The following is a 27,048-nucleotide window of genomic DNA, read 5'->3' as shown; positions in this document are numbered from 1 at the left end:
GGCGATGGGCGAGGGCGCCCTGGCCCCGGGCCTGCAACTGCTGCTCCGCGCCTGCGAGCAGGGCGACACCGACACCGCGCGACGCCTGCTGGAGCCCGGCGCGGAGCCGGCCGTGGGACCCGAAGTGGGAGCCGAGCAGGCAGGGCCCGAGGCGGCCCGGGCGGCCGAGGCCGGAGCGCCGGTGCCGGTGGACTGCTCGGATGAGGCGGGCAACTCGGCGCTGCAGCTGGCGGCGGCCGGTGGCCACGAGCCACTCGTGCGGTTCCTGCTGCGCCGCGGAGCCTCGGTCAACAGCCGCAACCACTACGGCTGGAGCGCGCTTATGCAGGCGGCCAGGTGAGCGGGGACCGGGAGGGAGAGTGTCCGGGACTCTTGGAGTGCAAATGGCAGACTTGGAGCATTGCTTTTTGGGTCGTCAGTTGTTGGAAATAGAAGGGCTCTTTCAGAAACACAAAATTAGGATGTTAGAAACTTTGACTTTTGAACAGTCTGGAGGCTGCCGAGTGCATCTTCCAAGAGTTCATTCATTCCATTTATGCATCAAGGGTCTCCTAAGAACCTGTCTGCTCTTTTGGAAGATAGATAACAGGGATCCAGTTAAGTCCCCACCTGGGGGTAGGAGTGGGGTGGTAGATAAAAGTAGTAATTTTGATCTGGAAGGTCTGACCGTAGTAGCTGACCCCTTTGGGAGAACGGGGGCAATTTTTAGTAGAAATGATGTGTGTGTCCATGTCGACACCCGAGGGTGTGTAAAAACTAACCATGACTCGAAAATGTATGTGTGGAAGGGGCACAGTGCGAACACATCATGATGGCAAGTAGTCAGACACCTGGGAGGATGCTGGGACCCGGAAGGAGCTGGAAGTAACGGGAGAGGAGCCCACCATTGGAGAGAAGGAAGCAGGCAGGCGCCAGATATTGGGGCTGAGAAGGATGTCGGGAGCGACTGGATCGGAGTTTTGTTTTGGATAGGCTCACTCACCACATGTGAGTATGGGCGGAGAGATAGGCTAGAGTCAGGAAGGCGGGTTAGAAAGGCAGCAGCCCAGAGAGGAGACAGTAGTGGCCTGGACCAGACTGAAGTTGATACTTGTGACTGAGACCCTGCGAAGGGGTCGGGAGTGAGGGAGACAGCAAAATCCATCTCTAGATTTCTGGCTGTGGGTAACAGATGTACTGAGCTGGGGAGTACAAGAGAAGAGACAATATTTTTGTCTCTTTAGATTTATTTCTATTTTATGTGGACGAGTGTTTGTGTGCCTGTATGCATGTGTACCACATGGGTACCTGGTACCTGAGGGAAGCCAGGCAGCCCAGTGGATCCCCAGGAACTGTGGGTACAAACAGTTATGATGTGCTAGCAGCCAGCCCTGTGGTCTCTTTGAGGACAGCAGGTTCTCTTAACCACTGAGCTATCTCTAGTTCCAGAGGGGCAGTCGTAAAGTGAGCTTGGCTTTCAGGCACAAAGGAGGTGGCACCGGAGGGAAAGACCAGGGCAGTGGAAGCGACCTTAGAATCTTTCTTCTACCTCCCTTTCCCCTTCGTGGCAGCTTCCACTCTTCCCCCAGGCGAGCCTTCCTCTGCCTAGTACCCACCCGCCCCTATTGACTGGAGATAGCCCCGGAATCCACACCCTTCTCTCCATCCCCTCATCCTTGTCCGCAGACACCTCTGCAGAGGTCTCCCGCCATATTCCTTTCCTCCAAGCATGTCCTTGCCTTTGCCTCCTTGAAGAGCTTCCAGATCGTTCTGGAATGAGTGCTTGCTTGAGCCTGTCTGCGTGGCTTCCCAGTCTCAGATTGACACTTTGTCCAGACTCTTTTTTTGTTTGTTGTTTTGGTTTGGTTTGGTTTTTTTGGTTTTTCGAGACAGGGTTTCTCTGTAGCTTTGGAGCCTGTCCTGGAACTAGCTCTTGTAGACCAGGCTGGCCTCGAACTCCCAGAGATCCACCTGCCTCTGCCTCCCAAGTGCTGGGATTAAAGGCGTGCGCCACCACCGCCCGGCTGTCCGCACTCTTCTGTATATCCCTTCTGGTCTCTTAAGCTCAGACCAAGATTTCAGCCACTCCTTCTCTGTATCACCTTGTACTTTAAAAAATATTTTAGGGGGCTGGAGAGATGGCTCAGAAGTTAAGAGCATTGCTTGCTCTTCCAAAGGTCCTGAGTTCAATTCCCAGCAACCACATGGTGGCTCACAACCATCTATAATGAGGTCTGGTGCCCTCTTCTGGCCTGCAGGCATACACACAGACAGAATATTGTATACATAATAAATAAATAAATAATTTTTTAAAAAATATTTTATTTAACTTTGTTTTATGTGCTTTGGTGTACAGGTGTCAGATCCTCTGGAGCTGGAGTTACAGACAGTCGTGAGCTGTCATGCGGGTGCTGGGAATTGAATCTGGGTCCTCCGGTAGAGCAGTCAGCGCTCTTAATCGCTGAGCCATCTCTCCAGCCCCCACTCTGTACTTTTAAAATGCTAACGCTGAGCCTTTACTCTGTGCCAAGAGTATCTTCTCCACCTTACAGGTGAGAGAGAACCTGAGATTTTGATGGCAAAACGAGCCTCCAGCATACAGCTAGTCTGTGTATGTGTGGGCAGGGAGTCCCTCTGCAGAACCCTTAGCGTGAGGCTTTCCTCTTCTGCCTTCGGCAAAGTCCCTTTGCTCTCTAGCTTAGCTCCTTCCAGGAAGCCTTCCGTGCTTCGCCACACCAGGAAAGCCTGTCCACATGCAGCTGGCTCCCTCCCTGTGTGTACCAGAGGCTCACTGGGATGTCCTTCCAGATGGGGATCCTAGGGTGACCTTTCTAAAGGCTGTGACTGAAGGCCTGAAGTCTCACGAGAGGGGTGGAGGGCGGGAAGAGACACGAGAAAGAGGCTCGGAATGACTTTGTACAGTTTAGAGCCCTGGTCATACACCTTATTTCTGAGCTCCACCCAACACAGAGGCCTTCCAGGTCCCAGGGAACTCGCTGAGAGCATTGCTTGGAATGGGTGCAGCCTGGTTTGCCCCAGTGCCACCAACCCCTAGTCACCTGTTCTGCAGGTTACTGAGTTCTGCAGGATGGTCCACATCACCCGATTAATTTCAGTTCCTTAATATGGGCACAAAAGAGATTCTGTTACTCCAGAGGGGACAAGTGGAGGGTAGAGATGGCAGTGTGGGGGGTGCTGCCTCTGGATAGGTCAACGGTGTCTCTGCAGGAGTGGTTTTTAAGGAGAAAAGGGGGAAGTCAGTGCCAGGGTGAGTTGGGACATTCTGATTGGATCTGTTAGAGTAGCCAAAGTATGATTTTTGATTGCTAGGCCTTGGTGTTTTGATAGCTGGGCCTTGCTGTTTTGGTCAGGCATAAGAGAGTGGCCAAATGAAGGAATAGACCTTGGTGACTAGCTTCAGGAATGTAATCTAACGGTTTAGCAAAGAAGAGGAAAGGGGGAATGTAAGAGCTGAGTGTGGACCTGATGGAGCCCTTCAGGTGGTATTGTAAAGTGAGCTGGGATTTGTGGTCCAAACAGTCCAGCTTTGACACTTCCAAATGGAAAAGCTTTGGGCTGCCTTTTCATGCCTCAGTTTGCCACAACGCTGTTTTTTAATTATTATTGTGTGTGTGTGTGTGTGTGTGTGTGTTCACCTGCTGTGTACAGGCCTGCTACTCTCAGAAGCTAGAGGAGGGCATGAGAGTCCTTAGAACTGGAGTTATAGGCAGTTGTCAGGAGGCGTGTGGGTGCTGGGAATTGAAGCCAGGTTCTCCGGAAGAGCAGCCAGTGCTCGTAACCACTGAGCCATCTCTCTGGCTCCGACAGGTGCTGTTTTTAGAGCATTAGTGTGATCCACTCCTTATTGTTGAGCAAGACCAAGGTAGAGGGTTCCCCCATAAGAACAAGATTAGAATTCACACTTGCCTGTTCCCCAGGCCCTGGGCATTTTTTAGGTGCTGTCCCTCACAAGTGACCCCACTGTCCTGGAGTTGAGATGCACTGAGCCATCTGCTGCCAGGTCCATGCGGATGTTCAGTGTCAGGGACTGAGGTAGGGAGACTTCCTGGAGGGTCTATTAGTTGGTCCCTCTGGTCAGGGGAGCCTGTGCTTGGTCACTCCATCCCGGGACCGTGTTCCAGTCACTGTCTACCTAAGTGGACATCTTGTGTGTTCCAGCATCCATCAATGAGGCGAGCCATAGAGGCCTCAGGGCAGGACTTGGAGACATCTATTTCTTACGGTTTTAGTACAAGAAGTAGCTGTCTCTTTGCAAAATAATAGATTACTCCCCCTTCCCCCCTCCCAGTCATGGGGCTTGAATTTAGGGGCTTGCACCTGACAGGCAAGCATGCTACCACTGAGTTACAACCTCAGCCCTCTCCTAAAGCAAGGTCTCTCTGATTGGTCCAGGTTGTCCTTGAACTTTCCCCGTAGTCCAAGCAGGTCTGCTCTACCTGCCTCAGCCAGGCCTGTGTCGTCTGTCCAGCTAATGGTGACCTTTCTTGAGCACCTAAAAGTGTTCAGAACTGTACTCACTGCTTTAAATGAATTTGCTCCTCCAGTCCGCCCAGAACCTTAGGAAGTATGTATCATCGGTGTACCTCTTTTACAGATAGGGAATTGAGCCACAGGGAAGGTAGGGAACTTGCCTATAGCCACACAGCTAGTTGAGTGACTGCAAGATTCACACTTGGACTGCTGGCACGGGGGAGCTGTGAATCCCGCAGTTGAAAACTCCCTTTGGGTACTTTTCTGGTCACACCTTGGTCTGTTTACATTCCATCCGCTTCTGTCTTTATCCAACTCCTCTGGGTGGCCGCCAGGTGCTCTGAGTGGCAAGATCACGTGCCAGCTCTTAAAGCACAGGTGTTAATTGCTGAAATTAATTGACAGTCTCGGCACCTGCTCAGAAGCCCCCAGCAGCCTCATCTCCAGTAATTACCTATTAGAAACTGAACATCCGCAAAATTATCTCAGGCTCCGTTGGATCATTTTGTATTTTCAGCCTAATTGAATGCTCTCTAGGGCTACCCGAGAGTTCAGAAAACATCCCCAAATTCAGTATTTCTGCTCGAATTCAGTCCTTCACTTCCTCTGTAGGAACTGGGCAGGCTAGAAGAGCTGTGATTGGAAACTCTTGGGGCTGGTTTGGGTCCTGTCACTTTCAAATTGAGATTAATTACTCTCTGCTCTAATCTTAAGCCTCCTTATCTGTGAAATGGGAGGCTGTGCTCACCTCTTGGTTTTCAAATGAGATAAGAATCTGAAAGTATCCCGTACCCTGCAGTTGGGGATTACCCTAGGGTTTATTTTGTGTTCTCAAGACCTATGGGAGCTTTGAACTCTAGTGGAGGCCAACACAGTAGCCCCTGGTTGCTTTCTGTCTCTCAGACCTCCCCTTCCCTCCCCTTCCCGTCCCTCCCCTCCCCTTCCTTCCTCTTCCCTCCCCTTCCCTTCTCTCCCCTTCCCTTCCCTCCCCTTCTCTCCCCTCCCCTCCCCTGTTACCCTTTCTATGTCTTCATTTATTTGCTCATTGATCAGACGATTTTGAACTCTAATATGGGCCATCTGTGTTATGGGCCGGTGAAGTTGCCTAGTCCTGTCCTTAGCCACAGTCAGGTAAGGGGAGACATGGTTTTTGAAGGAGGGCTCAGGCATAGGCAGAGGGAAGCTCCACGCTGTGGGTCCTTGGGAGGGAGACCAGGAAACTCTCATCCGGAGCTGGTGAGATGGGGTGGGGGTGAGCAGGACAGAGCTTGGCAGGACCAAATGGCAGAAGAGTGGAGTCAGACTCCACCACAAGTGCAAGGGAAGGGAGAGGGTAGGAGGGGGTGGCGAGGGGCCGGGAGCTATTAGCCATGTAGGCCCCTCCTGACTCTGGGCACTTGGGCTGCTCAGAGGATGGACAGGAGGGAGCAGGACAGGGGAGGCCTCAGCACGTGGGTGTAACTCCCCAGACTCGCCTCTCTGCCTCAGAGAAGAGGCCCCCATCCTCTGTCCTGCCCCAGGCTGGGGTGCCAGGCCACCAAGTTCTCAATGGTGTACTGTAGGAGGCAGCCTGTTGTGTCAAGGTTCACCGCCCAGAAGGTATTTTATATTTCGTTGGAGCCTGAGACCAGACTTCAGCCCTGGCCTTGCCTCCTTCAGGGGGAGGAAACCCCTAGGTTTAGTTGAAGCACAAAGTCCACTTCCAGAAATGAGGACTGAGCAACCAGTTCAAAACCTGCCTCTGAGCCTGCGCCCTGCTCTGTGGTTGTCTAACACACCCTTCTCTGGTTTGTCATTCCTTCCTGTTAGTCAGGAACCTTCTCTAGCTTGGGCACTGTCCACTCAGAGCCCTCAGAAACGACATCTGTCCTCCCTCTGGACTCAGGGAGCCTGTCTGTCTTCTCTGGGCCCCAATGTACAGTTGGAACTTTTTTGATCTGGCCACTCCAGGTTCACAGCCACCTACAGTGAACATTCCTGCCAGCAGGTGGCAGTAGACCTCCACGGAGGTACCAGAGTCCGGCCCAGCACAGCTGTCAGGACTGGCATGTGGTGGGGTTGGTGGGGGCTGGGAAGGGCAGAAATGAATCACAGGGGCTTTGCCCATGAGGGAATCAGAGCGCTGGCAGAGATAGCTTAGCAGGCCATGTAGCAGGGTACAGAGAACTCAGATGTGGGGGGCAGAGTGGGGAAGAAGTCAAGGCAGATGGGTTGCGACTCAGGGTGTGTGTATGTGGGAGTCTGTGAGTAGGTCGTAGATCTACCTCAGGTGTGTTTCCTCATATAAAGTCCGCCTCATGTTTTGTTCTTTAGATTTATTTCTTTTTGTGATGATTTTGGTCTGTGCCCTAGCCTCAGGACTGTTTTTTTTTGTTTGTTTGTTTGTTTTTGTTTTCTTTCAGTTTTGGGCATCAGGAGTCTTACTATGTAGGCAGGCTGCTTCAGACTCACGGAGATCCTCCTGCCTCTGCCTCTTGAGTGCTAGGATTAAAGGTGTGTATCACCGTGCTGCCCGGGGCTGGACGTTTTATCCCGGAGTGATCCTTAACCAGGCAGGTGACTGTAGCAGGTTGTAGAATGGAAAAAGCATAGCAGTTATCATTGCTAACACTGAGTGCCTGCTTCCTTTGGCTAAGCACGGCTCCAGGAGCTCCCTCTATCTGCTCAGCAAGCCACAGGCAGTCTTCCATGGAGGTATGGTTATGGCCCCATTGTACAGATCAGGAAATGAAGACATAAATAAACAAACTCTTCTCAGTGTCACAGGGAGGAGGGACAGAGTCCAGCCTAGCCAAGGCTTCTGTTATCAGATGAGGATGGTTGCACAGGGCCTGGTACCTCATACCAGACCACAGCTGTTCCGTCTGAGCAGCCCCTGTACCTGCAGTAGTTGGCAGTGGCGAGGTCACTTGTCACGTGGTCTGTTTAGTACTCTCATTCCCATCTTTCTGGCAGGTGTGGGCATGTGAGTGTGGCACATCTCCTCTTGGATCACGGGGCTGATGTCAATGCTCAGAATCGGCTGGGTGCCAGCGTGCTAACCGTGGCTTCTCGGGGCGGCCACCTGGGCGTGGTGAAGCTGCTGCTGGAGGCCGGCGCCATTGTGGATCATCACAGCCCGTCCAGCGAGTCACCAGCCACGGGAGGCAGCAAGGACGAGCTGCTGGGCATCACGGCCCTGATGGCTGCTGTTCAGCACGGGCACGAGGCCGTGGTACGCCTCCTGATGGAGTGGGGTGCAGACCCCAACCACACAGCCCGGACTGTGGGCTGGAGCCCCCTGATGCTGGCGGCCCTCCTCGGGAAGCTCAGCGTGGCACAGCAGCTGGTTGAGAAGGGAGCCAACCCCGACCACCTTAGTGTGCTGGAGAAGACGGCCTTCGAGGTTGCCCTTGACCGCAAGCACAGGGATCTGGCTGACTACCTGGACCCGCTGACCACTGTCAGGCCGAAAACAGGTCAGGCCAAAGCCTCGGCCCCATGGCTCCTCATGGCTTCCCATTAGAATGCTAACCTGTCTCTCTGACCCTACAAATTTGCAGTTATAATTAGCCTTCTCCTCGGTTAATTCTGAAATCTCTTTTTGCCCAGATGAGGAGAAAAGTCGACCTGACATCTTCCACGCGCTGAAAATGGGTAAGTTCCTCAGAGAGGAGCTTTGGATTGCAGGGCCCTGACCTCTGCACCTAATCCATGGGCACAGGAATCTGGGAAAGAGATGCAGTTTGGGGTTTTTTATTTATGTATATCTTTTGTGAGATTATAATTCATTCTTCCCAGGTGAGTCCTGGGAGCCTGTATTTATTAGCATGTTCTACCCTACAGCTAGAGTGGAGCTGTACCCTGGCTTCTCTCTCTACTGGCCTCAGTTTTGTTACGACAGAAGGGCTCTTTACCCAGAGTTTCCATGTGTGTGAGAGAGAATGTGTCACACACGTGCCATGGCTTCAGGTCGAGGTCAGAGGTCAGCTTTTGGTGTTGCTCATCTTCCACCTTCCTTCCGTCTACCATGAGAGGGGTTTGCTGATGTTCTGCTTGATATGCCAGGCCAGGCGGGCTGTAAGCTGCTGGGATTTCCGTGTCCGTGCCTCCTTAAGGGAGCACTGAGATTACAGATACTCACGCTACATATGTCTGCCTTTTGTCTCAGTCAGAGATTTGAACAGGTCCTCATTGGCAACACTTTTACCCACTGGTCCATCTCCCAAGATCCAGACATCACCTCCAGGCAGTCCTCTGGGATCTCCACTTGACATCTAGACCTGTATTTTCCCTCTTCAGGCCTGTGACCCTTCCTCACCCTGCTTCCTGAGACATAGGAAGTACTCTGTTTATTCACTCCCTGTGACACAGGAAGTACTCTGTTGCTCAAGTGCTGGTTTCCATCTGTCATAGACACAGAGATTTAAGTGCCTCTCTCACCCAACTTAGTGGCCCCATGATCACAGCAGAGGTAGATGGAGCAAATGTTCATCCTGGGAGACAACTGGATGTGTGAGCTTGTGGTGCCAGGGCCAAGGGTCACCATGGGTCACCATGGGTCACCTGGACTCCTGCCGTTTGTAGGAAACTTTCAGCTGGTCAAGGAGATTGCCGATGAAGACCCTAACCACGTGAACCTGGTCAACGGGGACGGGGCGACCCCACTGATGCTGGCGGCCGTCACAGGGCAGCTGCCCCTGGTACAGCTGCTGGTGGAGAAGCACGCAGACATGGATAAGCAGGACAGTGTGCACGGCTGGACGGCCCTCATGCAGGCTACCTACCACGGGTCTGTATCTCCCACACGCTCTGTCATGCCCTCCACGTGAGGCCAAGCAACTGCCCTGCCTGGGGGAATGGGGTTTTCGGCCCGAGGTGCAGCCTGTAGCTCAGGGCTTTGAGGGTACTGCTGAGGCCTGCAGGAAAGGTGGAATGGGTGTGGATGCAGTTCAGCCAACCTCCTGCTGCTGCCCTGCCGTGGAATTTCCCCATGGCTGTCGAAACCCATGCAGCAGGCGCATCCTAGGCAGAAGGATACATTTCTCAAGTTTGTGTTCAGCTGATCAGTGGGATTGGTTCATTTTGAATTTTCACATGACAGTTCAGAGACCTCCAGTAAGTGTCCCCTCTGTGATATAAGCAGTGGTCACACCTGCCTGGGCTTTTTATGACCTTAGACACTGATAGCCATCTTGACCACCTTTAAAATAATGTGATCCCACCAGCCAGGCGGGCTATCATCCTCCTGCCGTCTCCTCTGGGGACATCTTGTAGCTGTTCAGTGTCCTGGTCCTGGCTCCCCTAAGGGGCTTTCCTCTTGCTCGGTTCCTCTGGCCACAGCACACTCCTGCATTGACTATTTTATCTGTTCATCTGGCCACAGCACACTCCTGCATTGGCTATCTTATCTGATAAGCTTAAAACCACTAACCCTGCGGAAGCTTCTGGAAGGAGGTCTCTGTAGGTCCTCCCTACAGAGAGGCAGGCATGGTGATTGAGCCCTTTAGGGCAGAGGTCCTGGTTTTTATCATCATTAAGGAAGGGGCATTAGGACTGATACTAGGCACCTTTGCCCTGGAACTGCTGGACGATAGGACATGATGGGGCCGGGAGAACAATGGTGATTGTCCGTGCCCTGCTTACACTGTGTGCCTGGTTACCGTTGCCAGGCTTGTGGTCTGGGAACACAGCCACACTTTTCCTGTCGCTCAGTGGGTTAGCCAATTTTGTGTCACTCTTAACAAAATGCCCGAGGCAGTTAATTTATGAAGAAAAAGGTTTATTTTGGCTCATGGTCTAGAGGTTGCTGTTCAAGTTGGAAGGGTCCCAAGGCTTCCATCCTCTGGAGAAAGTATCCATGGGATGGGCAGTGTCTCAGTTAGGGTTTCTGTTGCTGTGAAGATACAACAACTCTTTCTGTTTTCGAGACAGGGTCTCTGTGTAGCCTTGGCTGTCCTGGAACTCACTCTGTAGACCAGGCTGGCCGCAAACTCACAGAGATCTACCTGCCTCTGCCTCCCAAGTGCTGGGGATTAAAGTGAGCACCAGCACCACCTGACCTGACCACGGCGACTCTCACAAAGGAAAACATTTAATGGGGTGGCTTAGGTTCAGAGGTTCAGTTCGTTATCATGGTGGGGCATGGTGGCGGTGCAGGCAGACATGGTGCTGGAGAAGAGCTGAGAGTTCTACATCTTTGATCTTCAGGCAACAGGAAGTGGTCTGAGATACTGGGCGTGGCTTGAGCATATATGAGACCTCAAAGCCCACACCCCAGTGACACACTTCCTCCAACAAGGCCTTCCCCACTCCAACAAACCATGCCTCCTTATAGTGCCACTCCCCATGAACTGTGGAGACCAATTGCATTCATACTACCACAGGCTGGGAGCGAGTGTCTAGACAAGTGCTCAGTGCAGAGATCAGAATCCCCTTTGGGGCACATCCATGACCAGTAGGCTTCTCTAAGGCCCCACCTCTAACGGAGCACAGCACCTGCCAAGACCAGACCTTCGCACACGAGCTGCAGTGTGATCAGGACCCACATGAGAACAGGGAGGCTAACTGCCTGCCCCTTTGCTCCCCAGAAACAAGGAAATTGTCAAGTATCTGCTCAATCAGGGGGCCGATGTTGCTCTGCGTGCCAAAAATGGGTACACGGCCTTCGACCTGGTGATGCTGCTGAATGATCCTGGTGAGTAAACCTGCAGGCAGTGCCCATCCTCCATGCCCTTCCTCGCCTAGGGACCAAACAGTGCCTCCCGTAACTGTATGAGCCTATGCTGATACACTGTAGAGAAACCAGTCTCAAGTGTCCCAGCCCTTGGGACATCCTCTGCTAACCGCCTCCCAGCACCAGCCACTGTGGAGTTGATGGGAGAGAGGACAAACAAGGGCGTGTGGCTTTGCAGACTGTTAGGACCTAGACCCATTCTGTGGTCACAGCCAGAAATGCTGAGTGACTTTGCAGGAAACATGAGGGCCTTTGACAAAAAAAAGCTAAGTGAAGGAGGACCCCACTCTACTCTGTGTGAGGGGCTGCAGGCCAAGGTCCTGCACTAGTCGGTCCACCTTATCTGCCTCTGGGTTGTCAATGGCCCTGCTGCTCCTCTCTGCGCCCCCCCCCCCAACTGGCCCTCTTCTAAGGCCTGGGGCTTCCGAATAGGGGCTGGGTCTCTGGCATGTCGTTATCTTGATTATCCTGGAGGTTCAGTCTAGACCCAGAGGAGGTCAGAGGCCTCCTGAGCCATTGACTTTGAACCTGAGCTGGGAGCCCAACCCCAAGTTGTAATAATGGAGGCTTTTTAAAAAAACTGCATTTGCTGCGTGTCACGGTGTATGTGTGGTCGGGGTGACTGGCAGAAGCTAGTTTTCTCTTCCCACCATGTGGGCTTTCGGGATTGTACTCAGCATGCCAGGTTGGTAACAGGTGCCATTGCCCTCTGGACCATCTCTACATGCTAGTCTCCCCCCACGAGACAGAGTCTCACTGTTCATTCTAGGCTGGCCTAAACTCAGCCTCCTGACTGGGCATGTGGGCATGCACCATACCCATTCTTAGTGTTTGGGGACTTCTTTAGGATTAAAAACATTTTTTTGTATGTACGATTGGTTTGCTTACATGTATGTCTACGTAGCACATATGCAGTGCCCATGAAGGGTTTTTCAACCCCTGGGTTTTTAAATGAAAATTTTGTTCAAAATTTCACTCAACACTTGTCTGTTATCGAAGGCTTAAAGAGTTGGTTGGTACTTTCTCTGTCTTCCTCATTTGCTGTTGCATCCTACAGGGTTTGCAAAGGATGGGCAGGTAGGAGTGGCAGGGGAGTGCAGGTGGTCCCACACAGGACCTCCTCCTGGGGATCTGACCGTACGTTCCTGGCTGTAGATGGATGCTTTCTCTGGGCCAGGAACTGGGAGTGCTTTCCTCACGTTCTTGTCCAACGCAATAATAATAATAATTATTATTTTTAAAAAATCCAGTTGAGGTCACAATAACTAAAAGTACATTTAATTTTTTAAAATTTGCATTTATTTTATACTGAATTTTTTTCTGGTGCCAAAGGCTTTGTTTTGCAGTTTGCCCTGGGATGTAGTTTGCCTCCCTGCAGCCCCCTCTTAAGGGACAGTGTGCTCCTTTTTCGGTGAGGTCATCTCAAGGAGGCAGTGGAGTTCACCTGGGGGTTAAAATTACCACAAGCTTAAGTTTGATGGTGCATCTTTTTTATTATTTAATTAGCATTTTAAATTTATTTTACATACTGACCACAGTTTCCCCTCCCCTGATTCCCATCTACCCTCCTCTCCATCCAATCCTCCTTCATTCAGAAAGAGTCAGGCCTATGGCTTTGAACAAAGCATGGGACATCAAATTGAAGTAGGACCGAGCTCCTCCCCCTGCATAAAGGCTGGACGAGGTCATCCAGCATGGGGAATAGTTTTCCAAAAGCCAGCTAAGTTCCAGGGACTGGTCCTGATCTCACTGCTAGGAGCCTTACAAAGAGACCAACCTATGCAACTGTCACACAAATGCGGAGGGCCTAAGTCAGTCCCAGGCAGGCTCCCTGACTGTTGGTCCAAAGTCCATGTGCTCCCACGAGCTCAGGTCAGCTGCCTCTCTGGGTTCCCCTGACTTAGATGCTCGGCTCACCTGGAAATGCTCAGTGACTAAAGAACCAACATCTAAACTTTAAGTTCAGTATTACCCTCTGCGATTTTCAGCATGTGCAAAGAAAAACAAATTAGCTCTGTTTTGGAGGTCACTGATGCAGCCAGCCTTACTGCTTGGCCTGGGCTTTCCCACCAGCTCTCCAATTGCACAGCTTGAATGGCACACACTGATTCTTAAAGACTTCCTCGGGATACTTGGTGGCTTTTTAGATGTGCGTACCTCTGATGGTGTGGGCAGTTTCACAGGGATCCAAGTGAACATGGAGATTTGAACCTCTTGGTTTGTATGGTTTTGTAGGTTTTCTGGGTCGACAGAATAGCAAGCCTTTTCCATAGGTTGCAGGAAGTGATAATGTGGTGTGAAGCCCTCTTAGGTGCATCCTGTGCTCCCTTGAAATCCTCAAGACATCTTTATGTGCTGGGGGTCAGTGCCACCTCCTTATGAGCCGCACAGAGGGACTGAGGGCAGGACAGAGACAGACTAGGGACACGGTAGTCTGGCTGAGAGCCTGTGCTTTTCAACACCCAGTCTCCTGACTTCTGAGAAGGGCAGGGTTCCTCTGAGAACAGCACATGGACAGGTGAGGAGGTTGAGCTGTGGCCTCAGGGGTTATGATCCCCCTGGTGCTGCAGGACTGAGTTCCAAGTCTAAGTAGGGTTAATTTGGGTCCTTCCCCAGGGCCAGGAATATGTATTCACAGGTCAAACACTGTTTTTTTTTTTTGTGCCCATAGACACTGAACTTGTTCGACTGCTGGCATCTGTGTGCATGCAAGTGAACAAGGACCGAGGCCGGCCCAGCCACCGGCCCCCGCTGCCCCACTCAAAGGCCAGGCAACCCTGGAGCATCCCCATGCTGCCGGATGACAAGGGAGGCCTGAAGGTTGGTCTTCCTCTTTGAAAGGACTAGGGAAGAATTTGGCGAGCTGTGTGATATTTAAGGAAGGGTGCTGTGGTGGATTGGCAGTGCCTGCCTGGGACCTAGGAAGGGGGAAGCTGTATGGAGTAGGACCCTTGTCCCTGGGCCTGTTCTTTTGTCCCTTCAGCTCCTTCTGTCTCTTTCCTCCTACACAGTCCTGGTGGAGCCGGATGTCCAATAGGTTCCGAAAGCTGAAACTTATGCAGACCCTGCCACGTGGGCTGGCTGCCAACCAACCTTTGCCTTTCTCTGATGAACCTGAGCTGGCACTGGACTCGACCATGCGGGCGCCCCCCCAGGACAGGACTAGCCACCCTGGGCCACGGGAAGCAGCCCATGCAACCAAAGACAGTGGTGAGAAGGGCCGCACCTGGGGTAGTTGTCAGCAGAGGCACCAAGGCCCAGGTCCCACCCCCGAACTGCTGACCAAAGATGGTGTGGGGATGAGACACAGGAGCAGTAGCCTGTCTGGAAGACACTAGAAGCAGATAGACAACATGTGGGATATAATAAAGTGGGGAGCAGTAACCAGCACTGGAGCCCTGTGTTCTGGTTCTTCACTCCCCGCTAAGAGACCAGAGGCCAGGCACTGCCTCTCTTGCCTTTGACACTTGCTGCCTGCACAGTGTGATTGGCTGTGGTGCTATGCATCGAAATACAATGAGTCCCTGCAGTGAGCTAGTGAGCTACACAGCGCCAAGGGCATTCAACAGACTGCACAACCTCACCAGGTTGTTGAAGGATATTTCCACACTGGAAAAAAAAATGGACTGGGTAAGCTCCCTCTGGCAGTCAGATTCCATCCTGGGTTGACTCCATTGGCACCTCTGTTAGAGACAGACCATTGAGTGGGCATGTTGCTGCCTGACCCAGCATGGCAGCCGCTTCTGGAGAGGCTGAAAACATCCTCTGAAATGCCTTTAAATGCCTTCCATCTGTTAGATATTGAACACCGATTGCTATTAAATATTTAAGCCCCCAGGAGAGCTAGATTTCCAGGATGTGGGGCCCCCAGTGCCACTCTGAAGGCTGTGGTCACAGGGAGGGGCATTTCAGGAAGCTTCTATTTGTTTTACAGGTCCTGGGAGCCCGAGAAGAGAGAAGGAAGATGTGTTACTGACTACCATGGTGAGTGGGGTACCCAGAGAGGCAGTGTTTGGCCTGTGGTCCCTTAGTGGGGAGAGACGGACAAGAGTAGGTGCTCCTGTGCTGGTACTGGTGCCCCTCTATTAGCACTCGGCATGGTGGCTGCCAGTCCCTAGTTGGCTGATGGAGGAGGGGTGTGAGTGTTTGCCCCCATGGCATCACAGGTAGATGGATGATCAGAATGGGCACCAATGAATGAAGACTGGCTCCTAGAGGGGTCAGAACAGATGCCAGTCCTGAACTTTGAACGATACCTTATGAGCATTTGGGATCTCATGTAATCCAAGCCTGGCACCCACTGTGTGACCAAGGGTGGCTTTACTTCAGACACCCCCAACACACACACCCTGCACCTCTATCTCCCAAGTTCTAGGATTAGGGGAATCCATCATGCCAAGTTACACAGTACCTGGGCCTTGTGTACTAGGGAAACACGCTTCCACTGGAAACACATCCCCAGATCTTGATGGCCAAGTCCAAGTCCTGTCCGTGTTATAGGGACTAGAGGGGACAGACTGATGGTCAGCATTTGTCAGGGAGACTCGCCATCCTGGTTAAATGGGCGAGCAGATGAAGGATGTTTCTAGTCTAGGAGAGGCCTCAGTTTCCTGATCTATATTATAGCCTGTGTTAGACTTTCTACTGCTAAAACAGAATCTTCTCAGTACAAATTAAAAGGAAGAAAGATTTCAAGGGCTTGTAGCTCCAGGGGTTTCCGTCTGTGCTCTCGGTTCTGTGGCTGAAGCTGTGTGGTGACTCTGAACATCATGGTAAAGGAAAACCATTCAGCTTGTGATGTGAGGAAGAGGGTATGGATCCCGCATGTCCCTTCTGCTCACGTGGGCACAGCACACTGCAGAAGGCTGGCCCGTGAAGTCTGTTCCAGGTGGTCAGTCCCTATTAAACACCAGTGATGCCCCTGCTGAAGAGATGTGGAAGGCAGATTCCTGCAGAAAAGCTGCACACTATAACTTGGGTGATTGTCACCACAGTGGTGGCTTTTAAATGAGATCGTTCCCCCAGGAGGCTCAGCCTAGTGCTTGGCTCAGAATAAGCACTGTGTGACCTTGACTGTGTTACGTTTCCTGTCTTGCTGTTGTCTGGGCTAAAAGTCTCCAGGTTAGAGCACCTTGGCACCAAGACCCAATTCCAATTCTGGCCAGCAGGGGGAAGTATTGTCAAGGACAGGCAAGCCTGAGTTTCCTGCCTGCCAAGGGACAGGGCCAGAGCTGCAGAGCACAGAGTGGTCCTGGCCCTTGTCCACCCTCTACCTGGCTACCAGGTGTAATTGATGGCACTCAGGATTATCAAGATCACACATCCAGAGTGAGTCATGGTGGCATTTTTTGGTTTTCATCCCTTCTGTGTTTTTCCTAAGCCGTTTTAGCATTTAAGATGGTGAAATCATGTTATATTAATAACAGCAAATACTTCAGCACTTCCTAAATGTTCGTCTCTTTACTCAACCATCCCAGAGCCGCCCAAGACCGGTAGTATTACAATTTCCACCTAATTTATTAACAATTTACCATGATCTTTTCCACGCCATTAGAACCTTGTTTAGCTGCATCATGTTTAACAGCCGTGTGACAGGACAGTCCATTACAGAATGACTTCACCCAGAGCAGACCCATGGGAGCCGGGGGGGGGGGTGGTCTGTAGCTCTTTGGAATTCTAACAGCTCTGCTGACCGTCCGTGTATTGCTATCTCCTTCCCCATTATTCCTCAGGCAAAGACTGTGAAAGTCATTGGCTTCCAGAAGGGTTGCAGCAGCTTCACCCAAGGAGTGGAAGTACCCATCTGTGGTGGGCTGGCTGTCCTGAGTATCTAACCTCAGGTAGAGGCCAGAGAGGGTGACACCCGTTCACCGACTGGCAGAGAGACAGCTTAGCCAGTGAGGGAGGCCTGGGGGCTTGCCTTTAGCCTGGGCATTCTTCTGCCCCGCTGCTTGTGGGCACCAGAGGGGAATCAGTGTGTGCACTCGGTGGCCCATGGTGGGTGGCTGCTGGTCCATGACTCTGCTGGCTCCAGGGTGGATGTGTGCAGCCACTGGTGTAAAGATGCCTGCCTGCCCTCCCCCAGGCAGGGCTGGCTGTGGGGTGTCTGTCCCCATAGAGGACACTCTATGGCACTACGTTCAGTCTGTTCTTAATTACCGTGAGTGTGGACATGGGAATGCAGATGTCCAGCCGTCAGAGCTATATGGGTTTATACCCACCCCAGCACATATTCACAGTGTGAAACTAAAATGTCAGTGCTGGAAGCATGGGCAGGGTGTGGCTGGGCTTGGATCCCTCGGCCTCTGCCCCTTATGCCTTCATTCCAGCCTGGCACATGCAGGTTCTACAGCACTGCACCCTCCTCCTGCACCCCGGGGCTGCAGTCTTGCCTATATCCTGTCTGGTCTATATCTGGAATGTGCTTTGCTTCCCTGCACTAGGCTCATTGGGCTCAGTTCTCTGCCACTGCAGAGTGGCCGCCATCCCCTCTGCCCCCCACTCTAGCATCTCTTCATCTCTCTGATTCTCTGTCTCCTGTCCACGCCCTCATCTCGCCACAGTGCCCTGGGTTACCGGGAGGAGAGCCCGTGCTGCTCTCCAGGCTCCTGTTTCCAGTGGAGAAGTGGGCAGAGGTGCCATCATCTACAGTGCTGGGAAACTGGATCCTTCCCCACCCACCCCTCCCCGTGTGGGAGCTTCCTGGGCCCAGCTAATCCTGGCTCGTCTTTTTCAGCTACGGAATGGAGCTCCCTTCCCCCGGCTCCCCAGTGACAAGCTGAAGGCCGTCATCCCACCCTTCCTGCCCCCATCCAGCTTCGAGCTGTGGAGCTCGGACAGGTCGCGCACATGTCACAACGGGAAAGCAGACCCCACAAAGACCGTGCTGCCCCCAAGAGCCAGCAGGGCCCACCTTGTGGGCTGCGTGGGCACAGATACCGTAAGTGATCTAGTTGCTGGGCTGTGACACTGCTCATAGAGATTCAGATGTGTGGCAAGCAGAGGGACCTCAGATTAGGGTCCTAGGTCACAGCTGCTTTGTTCTTTAAAGTGAGCCATGTACTTTAGTCTAGGTAAATCCTACCAAAGAATTAAACACGTGGAAGGTTAAAATGCTGCAAGGCTTGTGTCTGGAACCTCTGTCCTCTCCGGGGAATGTAGATGATCTACACTAGCTTTCCAGCCTCTCTTCCAGCTGCTGACACTGTCCTGATGGGGGTGGGTCAAAAATCAGTTGTGGCTTCTAAGGAACTCTATAATGCTGCTCAGGGCTATGACCAAGAGCACATGCCAGAGGGCCACTGTGTGCACTCTCAGTGATTCTGTGCATGGAGACTCCTGTCTCTTTGCCCACAGTGCTCTCTAGCCTGGAGCTGCCCACCGTGGACCTTGTCAGCAGGGCCAGGTGGTCTTTGGCTGTGTAGACTGTCTACACTGTGGTTGCAGAAAGTGGGTCAATTGCATATGAGGATTTAGGACAGGCCCTGCTGCTTTGGTGATTGAGTGACTGCATATGCCTGGGATTTCCCCTGAATCTGTATGACAGGACTGTCCCAGGGCTGAGCACTCAGGTCCTAGTAGAGACAGGGATGCTGGTGTGTTGCGTGTGTGCAATAAGGCGGGACTGTCAATCAGCACATCCCCTAAGATCTCTTCCCATGGCTACCCTTTCTGGGAAATGCCCCCAACCCCAGGGGCCTGCATATCAACACTGATGCTGCATCCCCTCAGCACGCTGTTCACCGACTCCGTGAAATACAGAGCCTACAAGGGGTGTCTGAGTACCCAGAAGATGAGTATGTGTTGTGGGGGCTGGGTGGGCAGCCAGGAAGTCCTCCAGGAGCCCCCGGCAGAGGAGGAGCGCAGATGTGAGGCCTCCCTGCTCTGTCACCTTAGGCTGGATGTCTTCTTACCATGCTGTGTGTGCTGCAGTGTATGTGGGTAGGGCTGTGCCCCCGCTGACGCTTAGAGTGGTAATTCTGCCCAGTAACATAACACTTACGCAGACTCTTCAGGGCATACCCTGTCCTGTGGCTGCTGTATCTCCTCTGGGATCTCAGCTTCTTTGGTCAGAATTCCCTATGTTACAATGAGGCCTGAGATTATACTTAGGGAGTATCTGGGTGACCCAGGAAGGTTCCTGTTCTATTCTGTTCTGTTCTGCTTTTGTTTATTTTTAGCTTATATTTAGGAGTGCTTCTAGTATGCCCAGGCCAGGACTGAGGACAGGCCATAGAGGGGGCAGGTCTGAGTGGCCAGCCGGCCATTGCGGATCAACAGAGTGGGTGGTTAGAGTGAGCTTGCACTCAGTTTGTGGTCAGGCTCTGTGGATGTCCAGGGTGCTGGGGCAGGAACTACGGCATGACAGGAGCCAAGCCTTTGAGACCAAAAGACGAGGTGTCATGATAAAGAGTGAAGGAGATGGCTGGTAGAGGGCCTAGAGGCGAAGGGACTTCCCAGCAGGCGAGGAAGTCTGTGCCACAGCGGGGAGCAGGTAGGTCCTCCTGGAGGGAACGTGGTCAGAACACTGGCACCTGGTGGAACTGGCCTCCTGGAAGGGAGTAGGAGGATGTATTTCAGGAGTTGTTTTAGTTGTAGGGGATGTTTCAGCAGCAGAGGTAGCATGGCGAGGGAAGCTGGACCCAGACAGACCTGTCTTGGATATACTGTGACTTTCAGGGAGTGGGCTCCTTCACACTGCCTGGAGGGCACCGTAGCCGAGACCGAAGTCGAGTGGCCAGCGTTGGGCTCAGCCTGAGTTAATGGGTTGTTAGCAGTGGGAAAAAACTCTTTCCATGGGGGAGGGACCCTGGTGGGCACAGCATGGGTGCATGCACTACTCTTCTGCTGTGCAGGAAGAAAGGCCCAGTCCTAACTGGTCCCACCTTGCATTTGCAGGCTGCTGGCAGGCCAGTGAAATTCCCTAGCATCTCCCGAAGCCCCACCTCCCCTGCCAGCTCTGGGAGCTTCAACCATTCACCTCATTCCTCAGGAGGTGCCAGTGGCATTGGGGGCATGAGCAGACTGGGTGGGGAGCTGCATAACCGCTCAGGTGAGTAGCCACAGACCCGGGAGATGGCATGGTCCCTGGCCAGCACACCAACTGGCTCTGAGCTCCGTCTACACTCAACACCAGAAATGGCTGCACTCCAGCCCACTTCTTGGTGTGGCTGGAGAACTTTCAATGAACTAACAATTCAGGGTTGCTTTCACTCATTTTCCCGAGATGAAGCCAGATGGAGAAGGAAGAAGTCAAGTCCATAGTGATTTTCATACTTGTAAAAACGTTATAAGAAATGGGGAAACATGCCAAGGGCTTTCCGGGTGCAAACTTCTTGAAGGCTGAGCCTCAGGGGGCTTCTGTTCTACCGTCCATCAAACAGACAAGGATACCCAAGTGCCAAGTGGGAAAGAGACGTACCCAGGCTTACCCAGCAAGCTGGAGGCAAGGAAGTGTCAAAGCAGGGGGTCCCAGAGTTCTAAGCCACAGCATACTTCCAAGTCCACCCAAAGACTTTAAGGACTAGCCAAAGCCAGCTCTTTGACAAGAACCCACCGTGGCAGGCTACTGCATAAGGCATGTGTGTATCTGGCAGAAAAATAACTCAAAGACCAGATGAGCCAAAAGACAAGAAAGGTGGGGGTAGGAACATAAGCTCACCCACGAGGACTCACTCATCACCAACATTTTTGCTGTAACTTTGCAGTGTTTTATTTTGTACATATTATGAATATTTATAGCCAGAATGGTTTATTGGACACTGTGCCAGGCACGATACTGAGCCATTTAAATGGTCCCTGAACAATTCGTTTATGTTATCCTCTGCATATTACAGGTGAAGGAGCCAGGGTTCCAGTGACCCACCTGAGGCTATATACCTCTGAGGTGAACCCAGGCTGTCTGCTGCAGAGCCCTGAGGACTGGGGGGGGGGATGTTGGGGGGTGTCTTCTGTGTCTCCAGTGTTTCAGGTGGATGTGCGCATGTCTGCTGCTGCTCTTCGGTGGTCTCCACCCTGCATTCAGAGCTTGGTGTGGCCGCTGCATAGTGAACTCTGTCCTATAGTTCTGCTCATGCAAATACTCCCGAAATTTAAAAAGAATTAATTTATTTTGTGGTGTGACTGTGTGTGTGTGTGTGTGTCTGTGTGTGTGCGCATGCTTGCACACGTGCCATAACAGGAGAGTGGGGGTCAGAGAATAGTTTACAGGAGTCTGTTCTCTCCTTCTACCCTATGGGTCCCAGGGATTTCCCTGAGGTCTTTAGGCTTGGCAGATGCCTCTAGCCAGTGAGTCGGCTTGCTAGCCCCCAGGTGATGCTTTCAGGTCTATCCACTGGTCTCTGTAGTCTAAACTCCATAGCTGCGCCATCAGTTTGCCTTTTAGTGCAGTTAGTTTGTTGCCAGCAAGCGCTCTCTCTCTCTCTCTCTCTCTCTCTCTCTCTCTCTCTCTCTCTCTCTCTCTCTCTCTCTCTCTCTCTCTCTCTCTCCCTCCCTCCCTCCCTCCCTCCCTCTCTCTCTTTCTCTCTCTCTCCCTCCCTTGAGGTTGGCAGTCACTAAGTTGCTCAGGCAGGCCTTGAACTTGCAGTCCTCCTTCCCAGTCCTCCCAGTAGCTTCAGTTCCAGGCCGCCAGGGGATCCTGGCAGGGAGTAACCAACAACAATGCTACATGAGCTCCTGTTGCCAGTGGCTTCCTGGGAACAGCCCCAGGAATTAGGTGTCTGTGTGTCCATCCCAACCCCTCTCCATGGAAGCTGAGGGGGAAAATGGCTATTAGGATGCCAGTAGAAGCCAGGCTCTCAGAGTTCTGTGGGGTTAGGGATTTATTCATGCTGGCCCTGGGACGAGCAAAAGCAAGCTGTCTCTTACTCACCCTGCTTCTCACCATGACAGCGGCACCCTCCCCCACCCCAGCCCCTTTGAGCCATTGTGTAGAACTCTTCCCAGCCTGAGCCTTGAGCCAGCTCACAATCCACCATGAGGCAGGACGGACTCCTGCCCTGGTGCTCACTCTTGTCTCTGTCTCCTCAGGTGGCAGCGTAGACAGTGTCTTGTCCCAGATAGCTGCTCAGAGGAAAAAGGCAGCTGGATTGTCTGAGCAGAAGCCCAGCCAGCGGTCCAGTCCCGTGGGGCCAGCACCGGGTTCCAGCCCGCCTGAGCTTCCAGCCTCCCTCGTGGGCAGTGGTGGTGGCTCTTCCAGTGGAACTTCCAGCAGCAAGGTGCTTGTTCTCCTGTGACCCACATGTGGAACTGGGGTGTGGGGTCGGAGGGAGCCCCGGGGTACTGCAGTCGTGCACTCCTAAGCTTCCTGCAGAGGTCTGAATCTGCCCCCTGCAGGCCTGTGTTCACCTCACCTCTTCTTCAATGGGGATAGGGGTGAGCCTTGCACACACTGTTCACTGTTGAGAGCAGAGGGTCAACAGGGTGGGCACAGCCTGCTACACTAACCCCCAACTCACTGAGCTACAGCCCAGCTCTTAGGTTCACGTCTCAGCAGAAATGTCTGTTTTTGCCCAGCTGTTACTGGCTCCACAACTTTCCCTTATCCCAAGTCTCTCTCAGAAAATCCTCAACATTAAGTTCCTTTTATAATTTGGTTCCGGAAGTTTCTCCCTAACACATGAACTTATTTCTGTTATGTTCAGAATTATTTATGTGAAGGACCTGTATAATTATGTTTATTTTAGAGTTCAGCTATAGACCAAAAAGTTCCTCCTGATATTTTGATGCATTTTCTTTATCAGACACAGAAAGTTATGTAACTAGTGTATTTCTCTTTTCGCATTTTCTACTTGGCTACTCACAACTATGCATCAAAGTAAGTCTACTAGCTGAGGGCTTTTGGGATAGTTTTCTCCTTTGTTGTCTAAATGTTTTCTTCTGTCCTGATGGTTTTATTAACAGTGTTAGGTGTCACTTAGCTTTCTGTCGTTGCTGTTGGAAATAGGCATGTAAGCTGTTAACTGTTACCTCACGTGTTCAGATCTGTCAACTCTAACAACATACAAGTATGTTCTGATGAAAAGAAATCAGCTGTCATAAGTGTTTTGTTTTAACTTTTCAGTCACTTGAGGGTTTTCTAGGAATCTTCCTGTTTCTGATGCGTAGCTCGGCTCTGCTGCACTTCTGCTCCCCTCCTGTAAGCGTGCCAAGGTCTGTCTTATGCCTTGGAGTGCGATCTGTCTTGGTGAGAGTCCCATAGCCACTTAAGAAGATGTGTATTCTCTTGCTGTCTCTGTGAATATCCCTGGTGTGGTTGGCTGGTAGGTAGTGTGGTTCATGTGCTCTGTATCCTGATTCCCTGACTCCATCAACTCCCCCAGAGGAGTGGTAACATCTGTAATTACAATAGGGGGGTCAGTTATTTTCTTTTTAGATCTATTGTTTTCTGCCTCGCTTACTTTAAAGTTCTACATACATTTATTTGGGACTGTTTTGGTTTTTGTTTTTGAGGCAGGAATTCACTCTGTAGACCAGACTGACCTCAAACCACGCGCTTCCCTGATGGGGAACTGGGATGCTGTCACACCGAGGGTGCTCACAGCTGACAACCTGTACCACGGGGGAAGAAAAAGCGACAGAGTAGAAAGGAAGAAATCAAACTCCTGCCCTTATGCAGTGTGCCTGACCATATATGAAACTATAAGGAATCTGTGTAGATGTCCAGGGCTAATAGACTAGTTTAGCAAGCTCAGAATAGGAGGCCAAGACTGGGCTGCAGTCCACAGAATACACGAGTACTGCAGTTCATAGAATAAAGGGGTAATACATGAGGTCAGTTGAATTTCTTTATACTAACAGTAAACAATTAGAATATTATAAAAAACCCTCAATTTATTTTGTGTGTATGAGCTTTTTGTGTGCATCTGTGTATCTGTAACATGTGTGTTTACAAGTGCCCACAGAAATCAGAAAAGGATTTGGATACCCTGGAACTGGAGTTACCAATGGGTCTGAGCTGCCATGTGGGTGCTGGGAACTAAACCTGGGTCCTCTGTGCAAGAGCAACAAGTGCTCTTAACCACTGAGCCATCTCTCCAGCCCCAACAATTAGACTTTTTAATTTGACATTTTATAAGTATATTTTACATAAGATTATATGAAAATGAAATGTGTTTAAATTTAGTAAAATGTGTAGAATCTGTAGGTTGAAAACTGTGGAGCAGTGGTAAATCTAAGGGGCTTAACTCCATGAGAAGATGGGAGGCTCAGTAGTGTTTAGGTACAAACTCTACCCCTCCTGGCACCCAAGCCCAGGCTTCCTGGTCTTGTTGCTGCTCTGCATCTCTCAGTCCCAGCTAGATGTACTGTTGAGTAGGTACCACTGTGTTCCAAGATACAGCATCCATTCTTATCCTCTCCAGCTACCGGTGATGGCTTCAATTTTTGTTTTATGCCCTGCACAGAAACTGGACCCCAGCAAACGGCCTCCATCTGGAACGTCTGCTGCCTCTAAAAGCACGTCCCCTACCCTCACGCCCTCGCCCTCTCCCAAAGGCCAAGCTGCGGAATCCTCGGTGTCCTCCTCGTCCTCCCATCGGCAGTCCAAGAGCAGTGGGGGCTCCAGCAGCGGCACCATCACAGACGAGGGTGAGTCCCCAGAGGTCCCAGTCCACACCTGTTCCTCCACCGCGGTGACCTCACAGCACAGAACCATGTGGTACCAGCCAAGATCTTACATCTCTTCCCTTCCCCGGTTGTTAGTGCGCTCAATGGGATTTGAGTATAGGCTGTTGTGCTGATATGCACAGACACCTGTAGAAGGCCCTTCCAAACCCAATTGCTCCATCTCTCTGCACTAAACAAGTCAGTATCCTATAGCTGCTAGTGTGTGAGGGAGGCTCTATTCAAACCAGCTTAAGAAAAACACTTTAATTGGTTCATCTGATGGAGATGTTTGGAGCAACCTTCAGGTGAGTGTGGACCCAGGGGCTTTGGGAATGCTTTCTCCAGATCTCAGCAGACCTCAGTGGGCAGCTTCAAGCTTTTTTCATCTTCACCACCCAGCTGAAGGAGCAGTAAATACTCTATCAGTGGGTCCAGGCAAAACTTCAGGGGTTCAGGTCACAGAGACCTCCCCACCCGTGAATTCTCAGCACGCAGACACCACACTGATAGTCACTGCTGAGTGAGTGAAGAAGGAACCCATTCTCCATGACCTTCTTTGAACTCACTACCTCAGGACCTTTGCACCTGCTGCTCACACTCCCTGGATGCTGCCCTGTGCTCTGCCCTCAGATATCTGCATAGCTTGTTCCTTCATTTATTGTCAGATGTCTCTGTTCCCCCTCTGTCAAACAGCATCTTGTTCCTTGTCATCCATCCACCCTGCTCTCCTCCCTTCCTGCCTTGGCTGTCAGCCTGTGTGTCCTCTGTTTGGTGTTTCTAGTCCAATAAGTCCCTCCTGAGCATGTCCTTGATTTCTTCTAGTCCCAGACACTGCTCTGGGCCCTCTCCTTGCCCGACCTTGTCTGGTGCCCACCTTCATACCCTGATCTAAGTCCTTCTGGCTCTGCCACCCCTGCTCTGGGGAGGTCATGGGCTCCATGCATGTGAGCCCCCTCCCCCCAACTCATCTGCTGCGCCTGCCTACTCTGGTGCCATTCTCACCCAGCTGAGGACTCTGGCCTCAGCCCCAGCATTGAGTACATGCTGGCAGCTTCTATTCCCAGTAGCTAGAACTCCCCGCATCTGCTGCTGCCTGCAGCCCCGGGACCATCAGCCCAGGACACCCTGGTCTCCACAGACTGATCTTGGCTTTCTAGAGAGCTAGGGCCTGGAGAGAATAGCTGAGCATACCTACTAGCCACAGTCACCTGGGGTACAACCCCAAGATAGCTTTCTGTGCTAGGGCTCCTTAGGGGCTCATACTAATATCCTAGAGAGGTGCAAGACCCACTCCTGCTGTGTGTTACAGACTCCAAAATGAGTGTGTGTGTGTGTGTGTGTGTGTGTGTGTGTGTGTGTGTGTGTGTGTGTTTAATCCCTATCTCTTTTTCACAAAGACGAGCTGACTGGAATACTTAAGAAGTTATCACTAGAGAAGTACCAGCCCATCTTTGAGGAGCAAGAGGTAAGGGTGTTGTTCTTGGGTGTCAACTAAGACTTACCATTAACACAAAGACTTTGCACGTGTGGTTCCCTCCTGTCCACCTGTGACTATTGCATCTGAGTCCTTCCCAGTGGCATGGGGCCTGAGTTTGCCTTTGGGATAGAAGTCTGTAACCAGGCACTTTTCTGAATTGAAAGCAAGTTTGTTGTATGGGCTTCGCACAAGCCACATGTTAATCCGAGTTTGGGAAGTGTCTAGAAACAGTGTCAAGGGTCATCTGAGTGCGTACCTACAAGCACTCAAAAACCACATTTCAAATGGGCGTGGTGACTCATGTCTGTCATCCCAGCACTCAGATCATTGAGGCAGGAGGATTGCTACAAGTCCCAGGTCATCCTAGATTAAAGAGTGAGAGTATCTGGGGGATATAAAAGAGAGAGAAAGAGAGAGGGGGAAGGGGCCTAGAGAGAGACATTGAGGCTGAATTCAGAGTGACGGCCACTGGGTATAGGCTTCCAAACAGGGAATGAAAATCTCCCAAAGCTGGGGTGTAGTTCAGGTGTAGACTGCTCACCTAGCACCCCGAAGTCCTAGCTTCATCTCCCAGCACTGCACCTACCAGGGATGGTTGTGCACCCAACCCCAGCCTCCAGGAAGTGGAGGCAGGAAGTTCAAGGTCACCCTGGGATACTTGAGACCATTTCCCTGGAAGGATGGCCTGATGCCAGGTGTGCTAATCCAGATGCACACTTTAAGCACAGCTGTATTTGGTGAATTGTAGGGCAGGTGGGTTATATAGTAATCAAATTTTAAA

At 51.7% G+C, this 27,048-nt stretch overlaps 1 protein-coding gene across 4 annotated transcripts in view; it reads left to right on the top strand.

The window, feature by feature from the left end:
- Nucleotides 1-4: 4 nt before the first annotated feature.
- The window catches only part of Anks6 (ankyrin repeat and sterile alpha motif domain containing 6), a 33,911-nt gene continuing 6,867 nt past the window's right edge, over nt 5-27,048 (top strand). For all 4 annotated transcript variants that reach the window (XM_005362151.2, XM_026786562.1, XM_026786564.1 and 1 more), the window contains exons 1-13: nt 5-336; nt 7,426-7,928; nt 8,062-8,106; nt 9,037-9,241; nt 11,040-11,146; nt 13,857-14,005; nt 14,197-14,395; nt 15,120-15,169; nt 17,922-18,125; nt 20,084-20,237; nt 22,214-22,401; nt 24,589-24,772; nt 26,188-26,255. In XM_005362151.2, the coding sequence (XP_005362208.1) occupies nt 5-336; nt 7,426-7,928; nt 8,062-8,106; nt 9,037-9,241; nt 11,040-11,146; nt 13,857-14,005; nt 14,197-14,395; nt 15,120-15,169; nt 17,922-18,125; nt 20,084-20,237; nt 22,214-22,401; nt 24,589-24,772; nt 26,188-26,255 (2,388 nt within the window). The remainder of the gene's footprint in view (nt 337-7,425; nt 7,929-8,061; nt 8,107-9,036; nt 9,242-11,039; nt 11,147-13,856; nt 14,006-14,196; nt 14,396-15,119; nt 15,170-17,921; nt 18,126-20,083; nt 20,238-22,213; nt 22,402-24,588; nt 24,773-26,187; nt 26,256-27,048) is intronic.

Source organism: Microtus ochrogaster, linkage group LG5, assembly GCF_000317375.1.
Source record: "Microtus ochrogaster isolate Prairie Vole_2 linkage group LG5, MicOch1.0, whole genome shotgun sequence".
NCBI lineage: Eukaryota > Metazoa > Chordata > Mammalia > Rodentia > Cricetidae > Microtus > Microtus ochrogaster.
This window is presented reverse-complemented; position numbering and strand designations above follow the sequence as displayed.